The 25,126-nt window shown below is 36.9% G+C and overlaps 2 protein-coding genes across 7 annotated transcripts; one reads left to right on the top strand and one right to left on the bottom strand.

Moving 5' to 3' along the window:
* Nucleotides 1–781: 781 nt before the first annotated feature.
* rudhira (breast carcinoma-amplified sequence 3 protein rudhira) lies at nt 782–12,329 on the bottom strand. 3 transcript variants are annotated; one of them, XM_090163273.1, is made up of 15 exons: nt 12,312–12,329; nt 4,480–4,579; nt 4,284–4,414; nt 4,033–4,218; nt 3,802–3,964; nt 3,582–3,735; nt 3,284–3,367; nt 3,056–3,220; nt 2,664–2,988; nt 2,125–2,586; nt 1,797–2,063; nt 1,648–1,724; nt 1,392–1,591; nt 1,176–1,270; nt 782–1,085 (listed from the first exon to the last, which is right to left on the bottom strand). In XM_090163273.1, the coding sequence occupies exons 2-15, from the start codon at nt 4,548–4,550 to the stop codon at nt 892–894; spliced, it is 2,574 nt and encodes an 857-aa protein (XP_090019399.1). In that variant the 5' UTR covers nt 4,551–4,579; nt 12,312–12,329; the 3' UTR covers nt 782–891. The 3 variants fall into 3 exon arrangements, with proteins under 3 accessions (XP_090019399.1, XP_090019398.1, XP_090019400.1); XM_090163272.1 differs by lacking the exon at nt 12,312–12,329 and adding an exon at nt 8,231–8,262; XM_090163274.1 differs by lacking the exon at nt 12,312–12,329 and having other exon boundaries at nt 1,648–1,688; nt 4,480–4,808.
* Nucleotides 12,330–13,712: 1,383 nt separating this feature from the next.
* Nucleotides 13,713–25,063, top strand: Ypel (Yippee-like). 4 transcript variants are annotated; one of them, XM_090164235.1, is made up of 5 exons: nt 13,713–13,733; nt 21,757–22,246; nt 22,550–22,593; nt 23,126–23,234; nt 23,299–25,063. In XM_090164235.1, the coding sequence occupies exons 2-5, from the start codon at nt 22,145–22,147 to the stop codon at nt 23,386–23,388; spliced, it is 345 nt and encodes a 114-aa protein (XP_090020361.1). In that variant the 5' UTR covers nt 13,713–13,733; nt 21,757–22,144; the 3' UTR covers nt 23,389–25,063. The 4 variants fall into 4 exon arrangements, with proteins under 4 accessions (XP_090020361.1, XP_090020362.1, XP_090020359.1 ...); XM_090164236.1 differs by lacking the exon at nt 13,713–13,733 and adding an exon at nt 20,364–20,378; XM_090164233.1 differs by lacking the exon at nt 13,713–13,733 and adding an exon at nt 20,954–21,123.
* Nucleotides 25,064–25,126: the final 63 nt, after the last annotated feature.

Consider the following 25,126-nt stretch of genomic DNA (forward strand, 5'->3'; position numbering starts at 1 on the left):
AACTAGTTTACTCAACTCAAAGTTGACTCATCTAGTTGGATCAAAAAGTTGGCTCGTGTGAATAGACCTTAAGACAAATGCAGATAAATATTTTATTATCAGAATAAATAATTACAAGTGCGACGAAAAAATGCGTGATTTCATCGAGATTCACGCGTTTTGAATTTAAAAATCCTTCCTTTTGACAGGTTTTTATATTCACGCGAATAATTTCTTATAGCGTCTATAAATACACCGTATTTGTTTGAGGATTTTTTTAAACAGTAGCCAGTTTCAGCAACTCATTGAAATGACTTGGGCTAGGGGTCCACTGGTTCTCCGTTTCGTATCCGTCCTGCCTTCCACAAGACATTGTCTCCGTTACGAAGCAAAGGCTTGTGAAAGGTAGGACGGAGACTTTACGAAGAGTAGTGAGCGTCTGGCATTAAACGCGAACGTCTACGTCTCTCCCTGACGTTTGGTCCTAACGACGACGTTCGCGTTTACTTCATTTCATGAGTTGCTGAACCTGTCTAAATTAAAAAAAAGTCGTGTTTTTTCCCTAGGAGGTGTCGCCATCTATGATTATTTCGGTTAACCTTTGGTTAATAGTCTAACGGAATTTCAATTTTCTCATTTCGACCACTTTTAAAAAGTAGGCCTAAGCATGCTGTCCAAAACAGTCCAAATTTATTTGAGAACTTGGGGCATGCGATTCTGATGTGAACATTATTTAATAAATCTAAATGCTTTGTTTGCTAATTTTGGGTAAGGTTTTGGTTCGTATTAAAACTCTAATAAATTAAGACGGTTATAATAATTTTTATTAATTGTTAAAATACTATACATAAGATATCTTTAATAAAACGAAAAATACTTAAATAGGTGTAAAAATTAATTATTTGCGTAATATCAATTGCAACTTCCATCATTATGGCTCATAAGGTCGCCTCCAAATTCTCTCATTTCTTTCATGGCATCCGCAATGGTTTCTTTTAAATGATCAACCGAAACCTCTCTTTCGCGAATGGGCCCAGTGAAAGGGGCATTTACTAACGAACCACATTCAATGAATTCCGTAGCACCTAATGTTTGTTCAAAGCTACCTGCGATTTATTTTTACGCAAAATTAATTTTTAAACTCTCGAAACAAATAAATTATTTAAGAACAAAAGGTAATCAAGCTTATAAATTACCAGAATTAGCTTCAATTAACAGTGGGGATTTGTTACCACTCGAACTGTGGTAACCCGGTGGCATGGCTACTGGATTGGACCGGGCAGGTCGGATACTAGAAAATAAATTAAATTAATAGCTTTTTTGTGGTAAAAATGGCAAAGTAGCGGAATGGTACCACCCCATGTTATCTTCCCTAATACAGTCAAAGTCAGGGAGCCACAATTACTCCGTACCTTAAGCTCTGCAGGTCCAGTTCTTCGGTATAAAGATCGAGGGACGAGGGTCCAGATGACGAATCTTCGCTTTGAGATAGCAAGGCTGAAGAAGTAGATGACAAAATTGTTGTATTTGGTAAATGTTGTATAGTTTTGAAGGTAAACTGGGGTCCCATCCATAAACGTCTGTGGGGGCCAGCGTGAGTCAATATTTCCACCTGTAATTTAAAAGTTGCTATATCTTGCTCTATCGATAGAGACTGTTTATCCGTACTTGAGACAACCAACTGTCCTTTGCGTTTTCTTTTTTGGACTCTGAAACATCATCAATTTGGTTCAAGGAAAATTGACCTATATTGGTTAATGGGAATAAATAGCGCTGTCACCCTTTGCGGGGAGTGGGAGGCCCTTTTATTATCTTACTATTAGGAATTTTATCCCCGATGTTGTCCAAATCACTCTTGAATTCATTAGCAATCATGAGTGGGTTAGAATTGGAAAGGGGTAGCTTAACATCTGGCGAATTATTTGGCCTGTTCAGATTCCATTGAGCATGTGCTGTGACATCTAGCTCGATGCTAGCTTCTTCGTTTGATTTTGTGCAGCCCTGGGCTGGTTTTGGCTCCAGCAAATACTCGATTAGCACTCCGTGACAACCCATGACAAATAAAGCGTCTGAAGATCTTTTTTCTTAATAATAAATACAAATCTTACGTAATAGTTACGGTTATATTTTATTTAATAGTAATACCAATTTTTTCTCTATTTAAATTAGGGCTCCCAACGAGCCATGCCCTGGGAGGTGAGAAAGTGGCTGAAACGCTAACACTCTCGATGACTTGGGCAGTTGAACTCGATTTGCGCCCTTTACTAGTGGGACTTTTCGGTCCGGAAGAATTTCCAATACCAGGAACAGAAATGGACAACGGTTGTTTGAGTTGAGCCAATGGGTGTACGGTTGTTGGATGCGGATATGGCGGCAGTCTGGGATTACCCATTCGTCCCATCAACGGCGTGTGAAAGTGAATATTACTGTGCGACTCGTAACTGCGAATGGGAGTTGTTCCAGCCGAACTTGGACTACCGGATTGAACCGGACTGTTTCTGCCAGTGCTTGATGGTTGTTGAATATCTTCCAGGCCAGCGCTCTTTTGGAACCTACTGTAACGATTAACGACTCTCGGTGATAGGTGAGTACGCACATTTATGGGACCTATTTTTAAGAAATAAGAGTTTTGTTAATAACGGTTGCGGTTGGTCATTTGTATGGAACCAAGAGGTATTTCTTACCTCCATATGGTGTTATGGGGAAGATATGGGTAGTCCCGCGTTGAGTTGTAACTGCAACCCATCTGCTGTCGAGAGAGAAAGCAATGTCTTGCACTTTAGCGGTTGTGTCACCTCTGTGTAAAGTGTAAAGATGGTGTATGCCCCCCAAAGTAGAACTTGTTGGGTGAGGGAAAATGCCAAAAATATTGAAATTATGACCCAAGCTACACGCAGTCAACAATAGCGTTCCTGATGGATCAAACGACATAGCTTGAATAGGTTCGTTAGTGTGGGCTACAAAATGAGACACCAAACCATCTCCTTCCAAGTCTTCGTCTATTCTTATCTATAGAGTATCAAATGAAACTTAGCTTGATTTTATTGAACACAGGAATTTGAAAAATGGTATTAACCTCTCCCTTTCCAATTTTAAGTACATCCACTATAGTAACTATTCCGGGTTGCGGAAGCTCAGTTTGTTTACTCTCTTTCCTAGTACTTGAACTGGTTCCAGAGTTCTTATGACCAGTTATGCTAGCAACAGTCTCACCAAACATTGTTAGACCTTTGGTTATGGTCTAAACAAAAATATAATTCTTTGAAAAAATTGCGAATAATTGGCTTAAATATATAACAAATACCTTAGCAGCGTGTATCACAGTTGCTGCGTAGGATTGTACACCATCGCCAGTCATTCCTCCGCATGTTTGTAGAACAGAATGAAGCTTTTTGTAAAAAAAAATATTTATGATGCTAGGTCTATTACTGTTACTATTGCTATCAAAAATCTGTCAATGTAATGCAGAAAACGAGACTGGGTGAACTTAACTTTTTGCCCCTCAATATTTGTATTGTTTCAAGAAGGTAACTGAGGCCAAATTTAGACTTTTATGTATTGCATTTACATTAACAGATTCTTGGCTATAATGGACATCATACTTTTCTATCTGAAAACGCTAACCATCTTGTCCCTAAAGCTATGGGATTTAAAGTTTTGCAAGGGTTCGGGTAACAGCCCACTATTGAAAACATTTCATTGAAAGTTTGCGTGTTGTAGACTGATATCATTTCTTGGAATGTTATAGCGATAACTCTTCAAATTAAATGTAATTAATCAGTTTTTTTGAATACCAAATATGCGAAACAATTTTTTAAATACCTTTTATTGCAATGCAGTTCTATGATCTGAGACTTGGCTCTAATGCAATGTACTTGATCTCCGGTTTTTAGTGACAATATATTAACAGCAAAAAATTGTTGCCCGGCACTTGAGCTGTCACACAAGGCTATCAGAGGTCTTTTATTTCCATATTTATCATTTTCTACAATTTTCACGCAATTATTAATAGTCTTAGACTCTCTTTTTTTTTCAAAAGTAAAGAATTACAACCTTTATCTGGGTTTGGGGTAGGTAGAATTTTTAGTGACCTAACGGGTCCTTGTCTCCATGACAAAACTTCCTGAGCTTCCCCATTTGAAGGCACGTTCCAAACTTGTATGCCATTGGTGTAGCCCAAAATTAGCATTAATGGTGGTATATTACCATTTTGTTGAGATTCCGCATAAAAACCATAATCTGGTGGATTTGTTTTATGAATTTTACCAGCGTGAATTTTAATCGAAAAATATCTAATACTATACCATTTATATCAGATGATTCAAATTTGGCCCATAAAATACTTTCTCTCTCATCTTGTTTCGCACCACTTGAATATGCTTGGGGAACCACATCACTTATAAAACCAACTACGCTGTCCATATAAGACTTATCCCTTTAAATTTTGACAAATTACATTAAAATAGATGACAAGTGTTTTTCTTTTAATTTTTTTCTTACGATACAGCCTGTGGTCTTATCAGCAGGCCTGTTGGTTTGGAACCCCTCCTGATCCCAGTTTCTGCTGCCATTGTTCTAAGTGGATCTTAGGCAACTAGACCTAAATAGGCCAAATTTAAGTTCCAAGTTTTAAGGGTTTTTACAAACCCTAAAGCATTTTATGGAGCATTTTTCGTTAAAAGTGCATCAATTTTTCGGTGTATATTAACTTAAACGATAAAACTTTTAATGTTAACTTGGTTAACTATATATATCGCGAATTTATAAATGTACAATTTGCTAATTTCGCGTTCCTAGTTTCTGCGCAATTTCTAATTGTTTTTGTCAAAACCCAGCTGGGAGAGTCTCGTAAATAAATGGTTGGTTGGTTTTTAAGTCATGGGTACGTTCAACAACCAAAATACGGTTTTTCGAAAAAGCGATTCCGATTTCAGCGATGTTTAAGCGCTGAGCAGCGTGACGTCAGAGGTTGTTGTACGTCATTTTAAACGAAATTATTTTATCGATTCCCATCGTGACGTAAGATGTTGTTGTACGATTTAAATTTTCTGTTTTCGATTTCATCGATTGCAATCGTGACGCCCTATAATTGTTGTACGGTTTTATTTTCGTGATTGATATTTCAGCGATAGATTTTAACATGGCGGAGGTTGAAAATCAAAAAAGAAAAATTGCAATTTTACTTTTAACTGAACTATGTAATAATGAAGAGATTGAAGAAGACTTAATTAGGACCCCTAACAGTCGAAAGTCGAAATTTATGAAAACCTCAACAACTGCTATAGCATTGCTGAAAGAAATCTCTCAGGATAAACCTAGGCTTACACCTAATAGAATAGCTAATTATGTTGAATTAGTTATCCCTCATTACACACCACACGACTTCAAAAGTCATTTTCGTATGTCACGAATGACTGCTGAGGTAAAATTATTTACGGTAATTTACATTTGTGGTACTAATTTAATTCTCATTAACAGACGTTAATCCAGCTATATGGGAATGTTTTATCTCAAAACAAAACTTCTATTACAATATCAGTTGAAAAGAGGGTATTTTGTGCGTTATGGCTATTGGGTACTCCAGAATCTTTCCGCAGTGTGGGGGATAGGTTTGACCTCTCAAAAGGTAACGCGCATTTGGTGTTTTTGGAATTTGTTGAAATTTTGAGCAGCAAACGAGACGAATATATTTTATGGCCATCAAACAACGCAAAGGCAAACACTGCTCAACATTGCCAAGAAAGATTTCAATTTCCTGGTGTTATAGGAGCGGTTGACGGCTGTCATATAGACATAAAAGAGCCCGTATCCGATAAAAATGCCTATTACAATAGGTATAAAAGAACATCTATACTACTACAAGGTACGTTGCCCATTTATGTTTTTTATTCAATAATTAACCATCTGCTTTTATTTTATCAGGAACATGTGATCACAGGCTTTTTTTTATTGACTGCTGTGTCGGTTGGCCAGGCTCTGTGCACAACGCAAGAGTGTGGAGAAATAGTATTATATATCAAGATATTGTTGATGGTAGCAAAGATATTCCGGAGGATTATCACATTTTAGGTGATTCTGCCTATCCTATCGACAAATTCATCATGACTCCCTACAAAAATAATGGACACTTAAGTGCAGCCAAGATTAAATATAACAAACTGCATAGTTCATCAAGACAAATGATTGAAAGGTCATTTGCTTTATTAAAAGGTCGTTGGAGATGACTCAAAGCTTTGGAGATGTCCTTAATAATCAAAATTTCAGAAGTGATAATGACAGCTTGTGTACTGAACAATTTTATTTTGTTGCAAGATTTGGATGATGATGTAGATTATTATATTGAAGACGAAGTGGTTACTGCAACAGTAAACGAAGTAGCCAACAACCAGCATGCCCTACAAGAGGCAAAAGATAAAAGAGACCGTATTGCACATAGTTTAAGAAATGTGGTAGACTATGATGTTTAAAATCATTTTATTGAATTGTGATGTTTACTTCATTAAAAATTCTAACATTTTATCCATAGTTTCATTTTTTTTGTTTAAAGTTTTCAAAATTTCGGTTTGAAATTTTTCGTTCTGGGCGGTAATTTTATCAGTTTGAACTTGAGCTTTAATTTCTAGCTTTTCAGTTTTTTTTGCCCACTCAACAAACCAATCTGGTGCTGTTGTGGTTTTAGTTACCTTTTTCCTCTTTGATTTTGGGGTACTTTTAAACTCGCAACTACCACTTTGTTTGCCAATGTCCGAAATTGAGGGTGAAAGTGTACTATATTTTTCTTGGAGTGATAATGATGAACTTCGGAGAGATAGTAAATTTCCAAGAGATGTAGCACGAGCAAGTAGCGTTCCACTACCAAGCGACGTTTCACTACCGAGCGACGTTCCACTACCGAGCGACGTTCCACTACCGAGCGAAGTTCCAGCTTCATCAGATGACAAATCTAACATTCCAAAAATTAAAATTTACTATATGTTATTGTGATATTTCACAAAAAAAAAAACTTACTTTTGTTTGCAGAAAACATCAAATTAAGAGGAGTTATGGAATGGTCTTCACTAAATATATCATCGAATTTGTCAAAAAATTCCCAAGTTTTTGGTGAGCGACCAGTTTTTGATGCTTTAATTTTATTATTTTTGTAACTACAAAACAAAAAAATTACAATTAGTGTGACATAATTATAAAAACTCAACAGTGTACCTTTGTTTTAGGTTCCTAAATTTAACGTCGCAATCATCTTGCGTTACAAAATAACCATAATTTTGCATTATGTTACTTATTTTTCCCCATACATCTTTCTTTTTCTTCGCAATATTAAATTCTTCTTTATGAGACTTGTACAAGTCAATTAAAAGCAGAATGTTTTTGGAATTCCACTTAAACTCTGTATTAAAAACAAAATGTGAATAGAAAACAACCTACGTATTAATTTATTGACAACAAATGATGGCCCACCACAACATTAATAAATACTGAGATGGCAATTAAAAAAACTACTGTTTACCAACGGAAGAATTTATTGAGGTAGACATATCAATTTTATTTAAATCAGTCTCCACCAAAATTGATTCCTTGTTAAGTACAAGCTGCTGATCATCATTCATCATTTTTGCTTTGTCTAAACAAGCACATCGAAATTCTTCGTCTAATTAATAATAAACTTAAGATTAAAAGAAACATCAAGCACTGGCAAAATTCTTTATTTAAATATAAATAAAGAATTTATTTATATTCAATTCAGAATTCACATACCATTTAAAATTCTTTGGTAATCTTCTAACGTAACTTGAATAGTGTAATTATCACCATTATTACTGTCCTCCAATGTAACATTTACATACTCCATCGGCAAAAGCAGAGATCGTAAAATCGCTACGATCTCTGGCAAAAGTACACCTTGAGGTCCCACGTGCTCAAAAAAGAATGCACTTTTTCCGATTGGCATCGGATCCATCGGCTCGGCGAGCAGATGGATCCGATGGCAATCCGATTGGAAGCGTGACGTCAAAACCGGAAATTGAAAAACCCCGTACAACAACTTTTTTAAAATCCGATGGTCAGCGCTGAGGCTTTTTTTGGGTTGTTGAACGCACCCCATATATGGCTTGATTTTATATTGAAGGAGGCTTAGGGATCATCTAAAAAAATCAAGGGTCGTAAGTGAAATTTTTTAAAAATTGCACGAGAGCCGTCCGAACGTGCGAGAGCACGTGCTGTTTAAAAAGCTTAAATTGAAGGGGAAACATACTTTGAAGGTTTACTGATTTTATCCTTAGTAAATTGATTGATTTTACCAAAGACAGTATCTACTGTCCTTGATTTTACAACATTTTATGATGGTCCCCAATCCGAAAATATTTTCAATGATAGGGAGTACGCGACATCAAGCGACGTAAATTAATACTATAATTATCATTGGTTTAATTTTAAGATGTGATTTTTGGATGATTATCTCTGTTTATTACCTGTCTTTCACTTTTAATATTATTATGTTATGAAATGATAAATGTCCAAGGAATGAATTGCACGTTTATGTTTTCTCGTATAGATGGCACTAGTGTTGATACAAATTTTATTTTGCTTTGCTCTTACGTTTTGAGGTTTACAAAAGGCATTCCAACAAACCACAAAGGTGTAAATTTAGACTTCGAGTTTTAAATCAATCCGATCTGGCTTTTATCCTTTTTAAATCCCCTGCGCTAAAAGCTTAATCCTGTAATAATTTTTTCCTATTTTTTGTCCCCATGTTTGGAGCCAGTTCAGTGTTTAAAACGCACCTGTCGTTCCCATTTTTTACCCTCTGCGCGTGGTACTTCGAAAAATTAACGTTTATAATGAACTTAAACCTCGAAAAATTTGGGATTTACGCCTCTATCTTAAGCCTGAAATTGGCCTACTACACACAAATCCCACGTGGTCATTGAAGAAGCCAATAAACTTAGATCCACCTCTGCCCTCGTAATACAAAAAAAATATTACACTGCGTCAGAAGTTTATAAGAAATACCTTCGTGGGAAGTATGACGATATCTGCTTGGTTTAAAATCGTGAACCATTTAGCCATAAACTAGATAATCTCCACTCTGGAGATTGTATCAGCAAAAAGTGAATAGAAGTTATAAAAGCCATGCGTTTCTTTTATATAATTAAAAATTATAACGATAGAAAATTTAGTCTTTTAAACACGTTGTAAATTTCAGAATCATTTTAATGGTTTTTATACCAAAATATTTTAAGATAGTTTAAAAAATGAAAATGAAATTTTTCAGACTGGTCATAGACACGATTTGAACCCGCGACCTTTCCAATCAACAAAAGGGTACGCTACAAATAGGCCACTCAAGATTATTGTGCTATTCGATTTGAGTTACCCTTCATACTTCCTTAGGGATTTTTATATTATTTTGACTGCGCTAATAAAAAAATCTACCAACAAATTAGTTTCCCCGTGAATGGCCGCTGTTGTTTAAACTAGTAATGACCTTAAAATGTCTCGCAATCTCGTCGATATCAAATAATACCATTAGGCTAGAAACACCCAAAATTGTCGCCAAAGTGCCGGTAATAAGTTTCCGCCCATTAAAATAATTTTTTTTCCTGGTCGCGCGTTACGGTTGCGGCTTGAAAGAAAATCGCAAACCGAGGATGATTCTATCATTCACCCATACAAACGTTACCTTAGCATATATTTTTTATGACCAACGATGGAAGAAAGTTTTTATTCCAGGCGTTCGCTTCCCCATTATCCCCGCCCTTTCATTTTGGGAACCTTTTTCACGCCCTCCCCCATAATGACCACCATGTTTAGATCGGTAACGCCGTCAAAGCCTCTTCCGAAAAGAGGCGACTCCCGATTCGAAAACGAGGTTGGCCATTTCGGAAAGGGACGCGAGGCCTAATTCCCCCGTCTCCCGCGTAGTGATCCGGACCGAGTCGCTGGAGTCGGCGTGCAACAGCCTATTTGCGGTTGCTGCGTTTTCCTCGAGCGTTCACCCGTAAGTCCAAAGCGGGAGAGTCGCTGACCCACTTATTGCAGGCCGCGGGAGCAATACGCCACTCACTTCACTTGCAGCGAGAGTCGAGAGTTGGCGTTTTTCTTTTAGGAGAATCTCCACCCTGGTGATTAAATGTACGCTTTCCACCCGAGCCCGGGATAGAGCTTTTTATCTAGTTTTTTTTGTTTATCCTATAAAAGTGACTTTGGCTTTTTTTTAAGATATATGAGAATGTATCTATCGGATAAGTTAAACCGTAACGCCCGCTTGATTTTTTTCTTTACGAAACGCGTGATTTCAGAGACATGGTTTTCTTTGTGCATTATGCAATATGCGAGTTTAATGTACCTTAATACATGAGGCAAGGCTTAACGAGTTTCAAATGGCGGAACGCTTTCGGCTAAAAACTTCATGTCCTCCACAAACAATATAGTTTTACTTTAGATTAAAACTATTCGCCAGTTCGGAACCGTTCGATGAGTCCTCGCGCAAACTATTCGCCCAAAATAAAATTCTCGAACCGTTTTAACGCAAACTACTCGCTCGCGGCACGGCCAACTTTGATCACGCGCTGTTCGCGCTACCATGGGCTAATTAGTCCATGGCGCTACAGCGGCCAATACATTCGTCGAAATTCCGCGAGCAAGGATTTTCCCCCTATAAACTGTACTATAATGTGTAGGAGGTCAGCGCCACGCTCGGTTGTTATATTGTCTTCAATGTAAAAACTATACTAAAAATAATAATTCGCTAGGGGCGCTGACGTCATACACATCTTTTGCTCATAGTTTAACACAGAAAATTAACGTCAACGAATGAGATGGCCGCTGTAGCGCGAGAGATGCGCGATACATCAAAGTTGGCCGTGCTCGCGGGAACCGGTTCTCGGACCTTTCGGAACTGTTCAAGCATTACCTGTTCGAGAGTAGGTACAATCAAGAACCCAAAGCTGAGCTCTCTCAAATTCGTCTGCGATAGTTTTTTAGACTAGTCAATACGTGCTTTTAGGGTAAAATTTCTGACTATTCGTACAACAAGTTCTGAACTGTCCGGGGCGGTTTAGTTATAGTTCAGTCCGAATCAGTTCTTTGAACGGTTCCGGACCTACGAATAGTTTTCACCTATTACAACATAAATTGTGGCGGACGATGCGTCGGATGCGAGCAATTTTAAGTCGTTAAGACTTGCCAATACAACATAAATTATGGCAGACGATGCTAACATTTCTACGGAAATTGTTCCTCAATTTCGTTAAGCCTTGCCGAATGCCGATTATATCTGAAATAAGGTGAATTGAAATCGCGGCAATTGCGAGCATTATAGTGCATTATTGTTATGACATAATTTAATAAAAAGTTGTCTAAGATTGAAGTTTAAACCTATATTTAAACGCCAAGTAATTAATTGCGTAATGGCAACATTTATTTTCTTTCTCAGAGATATCTGCCATTTGCAGCTACTTTTTCCTCGGCGGAAATATTGAATTCAACAAAGAAAACTGGTTCCCTCTTTCCTTTAACTAATTGCCAATTACGCCCTCATCGTCCCTGTCGACAAAAGAAGCCGGCGACAAAATCGCTCGGCGAAAGGTTTTCCGCGTAACGGTTTTTCCCATGTTTTAGTTAATTATCGGGGAGGACCCCCAGTTATTGACTCGATTGACTGATAGGGGGCGTTTGTCGTCTATCGATTGAAAATGAAAAGAATTTAACCCATTTTGGACGTAAAAGCGAGAGTATAGTTTCTAGATAACTCCGGGAATAACGAAAAATTAGTCAATTTCTGCCAAATTTATGAGCTGCCTCGTTTCCGTTCCACTCAACTTTCTCTGATAAAGTAATTCAAACGACCGCTGATGAGATAAAACGTTGAAAAGCTCCAAAAACAAAAGTGGCCTGTAAAAATACTCGACCCTTACTCTGCGTGGCTGATCATATCGGATCGAGAGTGCTTGACTAAATATACCAAGTTTAATCTACTGTTGTTCTTTTTCTAAAAAAAATAAATTAAACCTCTTATGACCCATTTGGTCCCTAGTACGCTGTACCAGCAATGTATTTTTTTAAAAACTCGATAAGGCTAAATACACCAAATTTCATTGTATACAAACAATTATTTCGTAAAATTGTAGAAGTGGAACGAATGTAAGAAAATTTTAAATCTAATTTAAATTTTTTTTAACATTGTTTATTGTCGTTGTTCCCCGCGTTTCTTCGAGGTTCGCTGCGGCATTCGCAATTTTGAAATTAACTAAAATTAATTTAGCGCGAAAGCTTTTAAATTCTAAACTCGCAGACGATATTATTTTATTAGTTCAAAGGACAGATCTGTTTACCTATAGTCTTAGCGTAGCAACGTCGTAAAGGTTGAAAATCTATAGGACATTACCCTCGCAGTATAGAAAAGGCCTAAAATTATCTGGGTAAATACAACACCGTTAGGCTAAGTTACCTCCTCACTCCCTTAACCACGCATTATGGGATTAAAATAGGTTCCATCAACACTTGCTGGGAAACGCCGAAACGGCGTGTTATACTTAATAGGTTCCAAGCTTCGATTGACAGTAGTAGCGCGCTTAAGGGAGATACCAAACTAAGTGTACACACGTAAGAGGCCGAAGAGAGCTATTTTTATTGCGAATGTTAATCCGTACTTTTCAATACTTTTGCCTCGTCAAGAAGCGGGCTGCTGCGTGTGACGTTGAAGAATGTCTGTCCTTAGATGCTCATTCCCTATGCCGTTTTTATTTAAATTCGATGAATATCCTTGATTACAGTTCCCTAACGTTGTTTGTTCAGTGTTACGCAACGGTCCCCAGACTATAACCGTTCAAATATTTCGTTTGTTTCCTTATATTTTCAATGTCTCTCTTCAGTTTTCCTTTATATTTGACATAATTTCGTATTACAATTACTTAATAGCTCTATAAACCTCGTCTACATAGACGAAACATTACACTTCAGCTATTGAAGACAACTTTACTAGTTTAAATCTTCGTTGGAACTTGGAAGCGTAGTACCAGGTTACGTTGATGACGATAAAAATCAGGGAAAACGCGTTTATTTATCTAAAATTTCAAAATCAGTACCTAAAGAACGAAGCGAGTGCTTATAATAGTTAAGTTTAAGTTATGATTTAATAATTTATCATTATTTCGCCGAAGTAAGCGTAAGCTTTCGTTATTGAAGCGTTTTATTTTTCATTGGGCCTTGGCTTCAAGCAAAAATTAGCTGGCGAGGAAGATCCATCACCGCCGTTACCTGGAAGTTACATACAGTTCCAAGTTCGTTTTTGTTTTGATTTCGACGAGCTTTATAGGACCTTTAAGGGTTCTTCCAAAAAAAAGTGGAAATCCATTTTACCATTATTTTTTAATTATATATTAAAATATAAGTAAAAATTCAAAAACAGCTGCTGAATTTCCGTTCGTCCTTGCTTTTTCAATCCGTGTATAACTTCCGGGTTTGCGTGACTGTATGGATTTTGCGTCTGACTTGGGCATTCCGCGGTTAGACTTTTTAAACTGTTATCGTGTATGGTTTTAACGTTATCTCGAATCGACTTGGTTTTTTTTACGGCGACATTGTTTATAGTGTTGTCTAACCGTGATTGTTGGCCTGAGATTATTTTTATTCCTTCGCGTACGAAACTGGTTCCCGTTACGGACTAGAAGGGTTTACGAAACCACCAGCGACAACAAACCAGTTTGATAGAAAACCACTCTTGGACAATCGCTCAACTGGTTGGGAATCTAACGGTAAACTACCTTATATCATAACACCGTCGTTTTTCTCGTAAGTGGCAAGTCTCATGGGTGAAAGACAATCTTTATCTGTCCATTTCCTTTTGCAAATTTTGCGTCTTAAGTTCAAGAACGTCCGTTACGCATGACGTAGTTCGTATTTGTGCTGATAAGATCGTAATGTAATTGCTATATTGCAAGCCTCGCTACTCTGTTTTGGGGGTTACTAGACCACTGTTTTTTAAGATAACGAAATTAGTTTCGAAATATTTAATTCGCATTGTTAGGTATAGGTGGAGACGCCATCTTTATTTTTACCTTGTTACGATATTAAAGAATTTTCCCCAAATCTCTATAAATCGGAACCTTTTTTTTATTTCTTCCATTCCTCCTGGAAATAGGTTAGAAGCGTATAACCATTACGTAATTATCATTAATATGGTTATTTTCCTGGAGGGGAATATTTGGGTTGCGCAATTGGCCGATTCAAATACCCATTGTTTTGGAGGAAAATTTTCCCGATTTTTTTACGATGAGTAAGTTACCTAGAAATACATTTTGAAAGAGAATCTTTATACCGCGAAAGAGCGACGCGTTAAAATTCCCAGTTCTGAAGTTTCTCTTCTACGCGAGCATTAATTTATCCTCGCTCCAGAAGCGGGCCCTGGCGGTGACTTTCCATTTGCCTTTTTCTCGGTAATCGTTCTGGATTAGAACGGCCGTATTTACCGAGAAACTATAGTTGGAGGCAGTCTTAACAATACTCTTTAGTCATAGTCCCGATGGCTTGGCTTTGGCGAATCCGCCCTCGCTAAGCCTTTACCACTCAATCTATCACGAATCAGATTTTCCTGGCTTATAGTTAAGCGTAACCCAGCGTATACATCGTCGAAATCGATATTCTGTTCCCGGAAGTGAAATTTATAGCGGGACTTTCTACGCTGGCACATGTGGTCCCTCTTTCTCTAGCCTAGATTCGTCTGCTCGCGGATACTCCGAAAATGTCTCTGGTTTATTTCACCATACGCCGTCCTTCCCAAATCAATACTAATTTTAAAAGTGACTCGAACCATTTTCTACGGATTCTTGGCACTTTTATTTACTCCGTTGTTAATATTATTGCGAAATTTAGCGAAACTAGAACTTCTGTTCGGACCGAGATACTAAAATGTTTTATTTTTTTCTAGAGGTTAGATCTTTTTATTCCACTCAGTTTAGTTACGATAAGGATGTATTTATACTTAGGGAGAATAAACGTGTTCAGAAAATCCGCGTCCTGCATGGTCTAACCCCCTTTCGGTACGGGAGGAGGGAAGGAAAAGCATAGTTGGTATTATTTTATACGTCACCCGCCTGCGTATTACAACGCGTCGAAATACATAAGTTTTAGGGACCCAATGACATACCAGGACGATTTAATTGACGTTTAAGGGGAGGGGCCTACTAGCAGACCGTGAGGTGGATTGTAAAAAGCGCTGAAAATTGTATCAACATATTAATTCTCCGTAAGTGTTTACGAATCACAGACGAGTCTTTACTGGTGGCTTTTTAATGTTAATTTCTTAAGCAGTACCGCGTTTACTGAAACATTTATGGCGTTTTTATTTCTAACGAAATGTAAACACCTCATTAATCCGAGGAAACGGTCGCGGGTTGTCCTTACTAAAATTAGATAAAGTGGCCATTGCAGCTTGCGTATAAATTCTTTATGCCCTACTACGTTGACGATATGAATGGTTGACCCTTCTCCTTTGGTTTTATGGGAAAGCAATTTCTCATAGTGGCCGAAATTAATCAGTTTAACAAAAAAGATAGGGTATATAACGAAATGGACTCGAAGCTTTACGTGTGGGCTAACACGCAAGGACAGTCATTCAACTTTGTCATCTAAATGATATAGCGAAAGTATGTGGAGGAGCAAAAAAAATCGATGAGTTGGATGAGGGTTTTTTTAGGGGGTAATTCGTATATGACCTTCCATAACTTTTTAGAACCCTTATTAATCTTTTTTCGCGACGTTGGAAATGTCAAGAAATAATTACATAGCGACTTTTAACCGAGGTCGTGACATTTTACATAAGTGTTTTTTTTATTTCCATTTATATCGCGAAAGAAGTTCAAACTAGGTCAAAGGGCGACAGAAAAACCTTTGTATTTGCTTTTATAATATAAAATACATTCTTCAGTTCTTCTGTTTACGCCATTTTTGGTGGATTTGTTTGTATAGTTATAAAAGCATTAGTAGCAAAGAAAAGCTGAGTTTCTTGAAAATACCATATATAATAAAACAATGGTGAGGTAATGGCAATTATCTCTTATATAGCGTCATTTATAGCCCTAAATCATGGAGCAATACTCTTAGGATACTTGCTGGAACATAAAAACCACATGTCAACAATGGGGTGAAAGGTGGAGAAAAGTATGCATCTTATCTTCGGTTAAGGAATGGGGAAGATAATTTGGAGTTCGGGAATTGTTGACAATTCAATACTTTGAATCGGGAATGGTTGATAATTAAATACTTTGAATCGGGAATGGTTGATAATTAAATACTTTGAATCGGGAATGGTTGATAATTAAATACTTTCAATCGGGAATGGTTGACAATTCAATTCTTTGAATCGGGAATGGTTCAGAACTCAATACTTTGAATCGGGAATGGTTGAGAACTCAATACTTTGAATCGGGAATGGTTGAGAATTCAATACTTTGAATCGGGAATGGTTGAGAATTCAATTCTTGGAATCGGGAATGGTTGAGAATTCAATTCTTGGAATCGGGAATGGTTGAGAATTCAATTCTTTAAATCGGGAATGGTTGAGAATTCAATTCTTTGGATCGGGAATGGTTGACAATTCAATTCTTTGAATCGGGAATGGTTGACAATTCAATTCTTTGAATCGGGAATGGTTGACAATTCAATACTTTGAATCGGGATTGGTTGAAAATTCAATACTTTGAATCGGGATTGGTTGACAATTCAATACTTTGAATCGGGATTGGTTGACAATTCAATACTTTGAATCGGGATTGGTTGACAATTCAATACTTTGAATCGGGATTGGTTGACAATTCAATACTTTGAATCGGGATTGGTTGACAATTCAATACTTTGAATCAGGATTGGTTGACAATTCAATACTTTGAATCGGGATTGGTTGACAATTCAATACTTTGAATCAGGATTGGTTGACAATTCAATACTTTGAATCGGGATTGGTTGACAATTCAATACTTTGAATCGGGATTGGTTGACAATTCAATAGTTTGAATCGGGATTGGTTGATAATTCAATACTTTGAATCGGGATTGGTTGACAATTCAATACTTTGAATCGGGAATGGTTGACATTTTAATTCTTTGAATAGGGAATAAAAAAATTGTGTCAAATGGGATGTGAATTGTTGGAAGAGAAGTATTTGATCGGAAATTAGATGGGGTGCATTTTGTTTTTACGGGAATGGTAACGTGTGTGCTTTCAGTGCAGCACTTTAGAATAGAGAAAATTTCAAGTTCGATTTTTCTTAAAGCTCTTATTGACTCGACTCAAAGCCATAGCCGTATTAAGGCATGTACCAAATGTCCCAATGCACAGGTCTTCGAACTAAATGTTTTGTTTTCCCCATTCTATTGGAATTTTATGTTTATAACCACATTGCCGTTAATAGAGTCAAAAAGTAAGGTCTAATTTTTTCAGGGTCCCCAAATTCTATTTTGAACAGGGCCCCCAATAGTGTTAATCCGGCCCTGCTCAAAGCGGCTAACGTACAGCAGCGAGTCTTCTGATTTGGTTCACACCTACCGTGTCAAGAAAACTAGGAACAGTCAGTGATAACTCTCAAGCTAGGTTTCCAAGTATGCTTGAAATATCAAAAACGCAACATTCTACCAATTCCTCCGATTTCCTCATAGACGAAGTTGGGCCAATTGCCCAAGCCCAGCTTTTTGCAGTTTTCATGAAACTTAGCTTAAGCCTTGGACTGGATTTACAAAGCTCCACCAAAAGGCGAATCAAAAAGAATTTGAAACTGCTTCTAAAATGACATTCTTTTAGGTCTATCAATGGTTCCTTCCTATTGCACCACTTTACAAACCATATACTATGTTGATATTTAGCGAACGCCATTTACAGCCCGGTTTCACGATCTTCTTGCTCCAGTAGTGTAGTCAGAAATTCGTCAAAGGAGGTGTGGACTATGTATAATTTCAGAGGATGTTAAAATATTGAATATACTAATAAAAGTTAAATCGAAAACCCCGACTCCCCGAGCCATTCTTTTTGACGACGAATGTCTTGTTCAAATATTTCCGATTACGCATTTAATTTTACTCATAATTTTACTTGAGAAAAATGTTAAATAAAATTATAAAATATCGTGTTAAGAGAGGTTTTTTAAAATTACATTTAGATGAAGTCTGGTAGTACAACAATTTCCGGTTAGTTAGGTTGCAAAACGTATTGCTTGTCAAGTTGTCATACTTACAAGTCTTCAGTTTACTTGTGAAAACAATCGGGATAACATGAACAAAATGCAAAAATATCGTGTTCACTAGTTTTTTATAATTGTATTGGATATTTTTAATCGTACGATAAAGCTGGAAATATTACGCTCATTTCCGGATGATCAAATTGCAAACGCTGCCCCCCCCCCCCCTTTCGTTCAACTTCATTAAATGCCTATGTGTTTCAAGCGTTGCTTAATTTTCCCCGCAATTACAAGTTCACTGGCAATCTGGTAATGAGTTTATATGAAGTAACTCCACGAAACAATTTTCACGTTGTCTTCTAAGCACTTTAGGCACTTTAAGTTTCCGGTAATTTCGTATCAAGTCTCAAAAATTGTGGGTGGTTTATGTCTGTTTCGCAAACTCTCTAAAATACGTAAGCAAAAAATGAAGGCTTAACTGGAATTTCATCTATTATTTCAACTGAAGATGTCGCTAACTCTCGTTAGCTCCTCGCTTATGTCATTGCATTTTTACTTGCCTTTACGTAGAATGTCTGGTAACCTTCGGGGTAAATATCTTTCTTGGCCTATCGCTTTCCGAAATAACTCCTTTTGGCAAGTCGTATCCACCCCCAACAGAGATAGTTGAATCTTCTGGGACCCGCGTAGCTCCAACGGTTTTTTTCTTGAGGCCTTGGGAGGAAGCTAATTTTGAAATAAATTTTTAAGAATGCTTTCCTACAAACGCTAAATATTTCTTAAATTCCATTTTTCGACGAAATTGACTACTATAATTTAATACTGAGTAAATTTTATACGCTTAATATGATATTAGATTATTATATTTACTCCGAAGCTATTTGACTCTGAAAAAGATAAAGTTCCATATTTATGCTAGATCAAGTAACATTTATTTCATCTAACTGACGCTAGTTACGTGAAAAGGAGAAGCGGACAATTTCCCCCTTTACAATATATTCCCTTTAAAGGGAAATTTTAATATTATCCATTTGCCAGCCGTATTTTCTCCCTTTATCTTGATACGATAAAAAGCAACAACGTTACGTAAAAGTATAGAAACTAGTTGCGAAAGCAACCAAGATATCTAATCGGGACTCTTCGGAGGTCTCATATTTGAGAAAAAACTAGCGCGATTGCTGTTATTGTCACTATCAGTTCCTAGTTGATAGGGTAAAATAGGCGTTGTGGGCCGAAAGAATGGTCGCTTCCGGCAACTAAGGGTAGTTAACCTTTCCATTCCGAAAACCAATCTAGCGTTACGTAATATATATACAAAACAAATACGCGAGCCAAGGCTTAGGGGACGATTATTTCTTTAATATACGCCATCTATATTTAATAAAGAACTTGATGTTGACAAATAACGGGTGGGCAAGAAGGGCGTCCGTATGACGCGACTGTCATAAAAGTTCAAGTTTGCCGGAGTCTCCTTCCACGACTGTGACTCCGTTTGTGTAAATGGCGCCAATTGTTGGTAGCACGCGGCAGTTAACGTGACTAACTCTATTTACATATACTTCGAGTTTCAGCGTTTCTCCATACCGCTATCCAAAGGGGGTGTGACTCTTTGAGAGCACTTTCCAGTATGTTCGTAATACGTCTGGTTACCCGTTTGGCGCGGCTCCAACAAGTGTTTTCCGCGATGGTTAAGACTTGTAAGAGAAGGGAGTCAGGGTGAACAAGCTCAAACAAATTACTGTTTTAAGATGATTTTTCTCTTCACGATCAGAGGCGTAGCGAAGTCCGTTGGGAGGGGGGTGAAATTAAAATTTTGCCAACTCAAGTTCCCCCGTGTCTTCACGTTAGCCTAGAGGGCTAGTCTCCAGTATAGTGTTAACACCCATTACCCTCTTAGTTTAGTAAGCCTTGGATCTTTTGTTCCCAGCACTTTTTTTAAAGCAAATTGTAGGAGAGAATCCCGAGCATTGCCCCTTCCCAAAGTCTTTTATAACTTTATAAGCGGTGAAGCTACACCTGTCTGTTTTTGCAGAAACCCGATTTTCACACCCTCCCAGGTTATTTCATTTCCCCTTCAATTTACGAATACATTACGCGAAAAAAATGACAGGGCTGGTTGGTTGGGCTATATTATAGGTAGGTGGGAAAGCGTTGGAACCAGCCGAAACCGCCCTTTGAAAACGCGAATAACCAAAAGTACATTTCAGCAGAGTTTTCAACGCTAACCGCCAAGGTTTTCTATACAATTTTATATTTGATTTTAAATCCCAATCCGCTTTTTATCACGATATTTGTAAAAAAAAACTAAAGATCGATTTAAATTTGGTAGATTCTGTAATTACGATGTAGGTCCTATAGCCGAAACGCAGCTGAGGCGAAAAAGTTGATTTGCCAGTTTTGCGTTTCCGGCGATATATTTTCAAAGTACTGGTATATCCTTCTTCGCATTTTCACTGTCTTTTCGACGCGATTTTTACGTAGAAAGTTTGGTTTCCAACGAGTTGAATTTTACGGCTTGTTGGGAAGAATTATTTTGGTTTATCTCTTACACTGGCCGAGTTTGACTTTTAAACCTTTCCTTATTTGCGGGTGATCTTTTCTTTGACAAAATGTTTGGCGAGATAATTTCGCGCATTTTCTCGCTTTGTTCCGAAAGAGCGGCTCGCTAGCTGCACGCTTCTTTGTTTTGGCTCCGCGATTCGAGCGCGGAGGAGAAGGGCCATTGGCCTTGAAACGTCTCGGTCCCGAATGTCGGGATTTGATTGGCGCGGAGCTTGGAAGGTAGTTTCTGCTTAGCCCCTCCGTCGCTAGGGTGAGCTGCTGCTTGTATCTGGCACCCCTGCTACAGAAAACAGCTGTGAGCTTGAGAGAGAGAGAGAAGTTACGTCGTCGTGTTGTTAGAATCAAAACAAAGAAAGTGTGTTTGAGGTCTCGAAAATCGCCACATTGGACTATCATTCTTCGCGGTTCCCACTAAGGTAATCCAAGTCGTAGTTACCTATTCGACCTTTAAGGATTGTATCGGCCCTTTTTCTAATGAAACGGAACTGCTCGCGAATTTTGGAGCTATTAAAACGTTATTGCGCGAAATTGCGTATCTGTGTTCCTCTCGGTGCTCTTTTGGTTCAGGATCGTTTGGTTCCTTTCGGACCCGATGGCTGTCTTAGAAAATCGTAAGCCTAATAACGGCGTTGTTCGAAAGTGGCGTCGTAGAATTGTTATTGAACATTTGCCGTATTAGTTTAGAGTAAATGAAATAGCTAGAAGAGATCGGGAAATTTTTTGTACAGAGGTTCTTTTTCGTACGTAATTTAGTCGTTTACATCGCGAAGGCGCAAACTCCGGAAAGCACGCTCCGGACATTGTTTTGGCAGCTTCACCGCGCAGGTCAAAAAATAGGTCTAGTTGGGTCTGTAGGTCACCGTTTTTCCCCTAAACAATAAACGGAAAATTCTATACCTAGGTGACGTTTCACCATTTGGTAACTATGTGTATTTCTCCATTTGACCCTGTAGGTCTAGATTTAGTAAATACACCTATTTTTTTCTCATACTTGATTAGACTGTTACATCTCACAATTGTTGCTGATAATTTTATGTACCCTATTTCAGATGATATTCATCTCTTGGAATTTGAATTTAGATGTGTCAAATCTATAAAAATCATTTCTACCTATGTTTGCGATCTAAACAAAAATATACAATTATAATCCAAGAAAAAATATAGCAATGGCTATTATTTGAAGTTAACTTGTTGGGATACTACTCCTCCGCTTTGAATATCTAGAAATATACTTCAATTGGATTTAAAAAAAAGAAAACTAAAACAATAGTGTGTTAAAAGTGATCCTGGCCAGTTTCTGGCAATTTTCAACCCGCACTGCCAGACTCTTGCAGACTGGCAGGTAGCTTCCGTAGAAATCAAAACTGTGGTGTAAGGAGTGGGATTTTCTGGCATTTTCGTTTGATATTTAAGAATAAATATTTGGACAAAGGGACCATGGTGAAGACTTTCCAAGCTTACCTACCAAACTGTCATAGGACGTACAGTTGTATCCACTGCAGAGCCCATCTCGCAAACCACGATGAGCTGATCTCTAAGGTAAGATGACAGTCGGTCCCGAATAAATTTTATTAGTCACTTATGTTTCTTGGTTGCTGGCTTGATCTTGCTTTTAAAATCTCCCAGAACTGTTAGATCTATTTAATTTTTGTACGGTTCTATCTAATTATCTGCCATTTTTATGGGAATAACTATAAATAGCTTGCATAAAGCACCCCTTTATTTTCAAATGGGTCACTTGTAGAATAGGCTTAAGCAATGACAAAGCCATTATGAATAGGCACAGTTGATTTTTCACGCTGTTAAATGTTAATCACAAAACTTCTTTTTCTGCTATTCAAGTCTTTCCAAGGAAGTCAAGGAAGGGCTTACCTTTTCAATTCAGTGTAAGTGTTTTAGGGTATTAGGTCTTTATTTGAATAAACGAAGGCAATTGAAATCCTTCAATTGTAAACAGAAAGATTTGTAAAGGTGACTACAAATAAAAAAATATCACCCGATAAAATATTCAACCAGAATTTTTATCCGATATTCTAGATTTTAAATTTATGAATTGTTTGATTTATTTCAAGTGTCATTTCATATTTGAAAGGCACGAATTCCAACAACCTTTTTATTCTAAAAGATAGTTAAAAATGATAGTGATTAAATTTGTTCAGTCTTTCAGAGTAAAAAAGTTGTAATTTTCTAATGTAGTTCAAAGTGAAGAACCTTTATTTGCTTTAAACTACCAGGTTAATAGAACGAATGTCATGAAATAACCATTTTTCACACGCTCATTGTGTATGGTATTTCAAACAATTTTAGCCAATTAAACCTGGTAGTTAAAAATATTTTTAAATGGTTAAATCAGTCAGTTTACAACTTTTCAAAAATTGATAAAAGGTTGCGTGTTTGAAATGTTTTTTTTTTAAACAGAGTCAATGTAGGCTGTGGACCCGCTGAGGAAAGGGTTTTGTTAACTGGATTACACGCAGTAGCTGACATATATTGTGAATGCTGTAAAACTACCCTTGGCTGGAAATATGTAAATTTGAATTATGCGTTATTTCGCTTTTAAAAATCTGTATAAATTGATTTCATTAATTTAGGAACACGCGTTTGAATCCAGTCAAAAGTACAAAGAAGGCAAATACATCATTGAATTAGCCCATATGATCAAAGAAAATGGCTGGGATTAAACTAACTGCGTTGTATATAACTAAAAGACCCACTCTTTGGCTTGGAACTGTTGGTAATATCAGCTGATAGAAACTTGGAGTGCTCGCGGATGACGCTTATACGCTGTCACTTTGTACAAAACATTCGCTAAATGGTATTTGAAAAAAAATCATTTTATTTTCAAATGAAGATAAAGAGGGTTAATTCGAATTCTTCAAAACAAACTACTTTTTCATTTAAATGCAGTTAAAAGAAAACTATGAAGTTTATTGTGGTTAAAGAGTTTTAGGGAGTTAAAAAATGTAAATAGGATAGATTTTTTTAACCCACGATCGCAACGCTTTTCGTCCATTAACTAAATTTTTCAATAATCTGTTTGGTAATGGGAGATTGTATCGAAACTGAAAAGCGTCAAAATTATTTCCTGCCAAATTACGTTTTTAAGACAAGAGAATATATAGAAACTAGTCAGGTCGAGTTAGGGTTGAGGGTTAGTTGAAAATTCACGTAGTTTAACAAGATGGGGAAGTATTTTAGAAACAGTTTTGTCAAATCTTTTTCAGTATCCACTTTTTAGACATTACAGTTAGTCTGACGTATTTATTTTTGACTAGAGAGAGGTCTTTAAAATTTCCCGTTCTGATTACATTTAATGGTAGTTTTGATTTCAACAATGCTGTGTATTATGGTATTATAGCCGCAAATAACCCCCATAAGGTGTTCCATTTTTCATGCTGTAAAGAAATTAAGAAAATCAATCACCCGTCACTTATTCCGCACTTCATATTAACATAAAACTATTTTGTACATATGTTTTGTACTCTGATCAATTTCCCCCACCATGGTGTATAAAACAAGTTAGTTATTGATAAATCTAACTAATTCTTATTTGTTTGTAAAATATATGAAACGAGAAAAATAAGGAAAAGAAACCCGAAGACGCCTTTTCCACAAAAAATCTAGATGTTTCTCTTTCCCTCTCTTTTACTAAATCGAGGTTTTTTCATAGAAAATATTCAACGCATATATTCGAGCAAAGTGCGTTTTGTAGTGTGCCTTTTTATCGTGGAATGGGGTTACACCGATTGTAGGTTAGAGTGTTGGTAATGAAATTGACATTGTCCGTTAGTCATTGGCTTGTTAAATTTTAAGAGAAATGGAAAAAGAACAACCTGGTGCTTTCGTGTATGTATAACTCTGTTATTTTTAAGATAAATAGTATACTAAATAGGGAAACTTACGGTTTAAAAAAACCCCTGTGACTAAAAACAATTTGACTTTTGTTTTCTAAGTAAGCGCATATCGGAAAAACATTTTAATTTGAAAAATCCAAAATTACAAATATTAGGTACGCAGTTTGTATTTAATTTCAAAACACCTGTGTGTATATATAGTTTTGTAATATCTTTTTTTTAAGAGGGGTGTTAAGTTACATCTACAGAAACATTTTCTGTATATCATTTTTCCGGGAGGGATTTTTAGTTTAGATTGTCAAAATTGGAACAAACAATAGCTCACAAAATGATTTACTTGTTGAATTGGGTCTGCCCATGTGAAAAAGGCAAACCATTTCATAGTTCATTGCTGTGATATATATTCATTTTAGTGAGCATTCATCTTTGACTTATATGTAACATGATCTAAACAAAACCCCTCCTTTTAACTATTTATTACCTATATGTGTGCTTGATTGTGATGTTTTTTAATAAAATGAAACAACATAGCAAAAACACTGTTTTTCTTGGAAATAATGTTTTC

This window comes from Leiobunum rupestre, chromosome 11 (genome assembly GCF_980474605.1).
Source record: "Leiobunum rupestre chromosome 11, qqLeiRupe1.1.hap1, whole genome shotgun sequence".
NCBI classification, from domain to species: domain Eukaryota; kingdom Metazoa; phylum Arthropoda; class Arachnida; order Opiliones; family Sclerosomatidae; genus Leiobunum; species Leiobunum rupestre.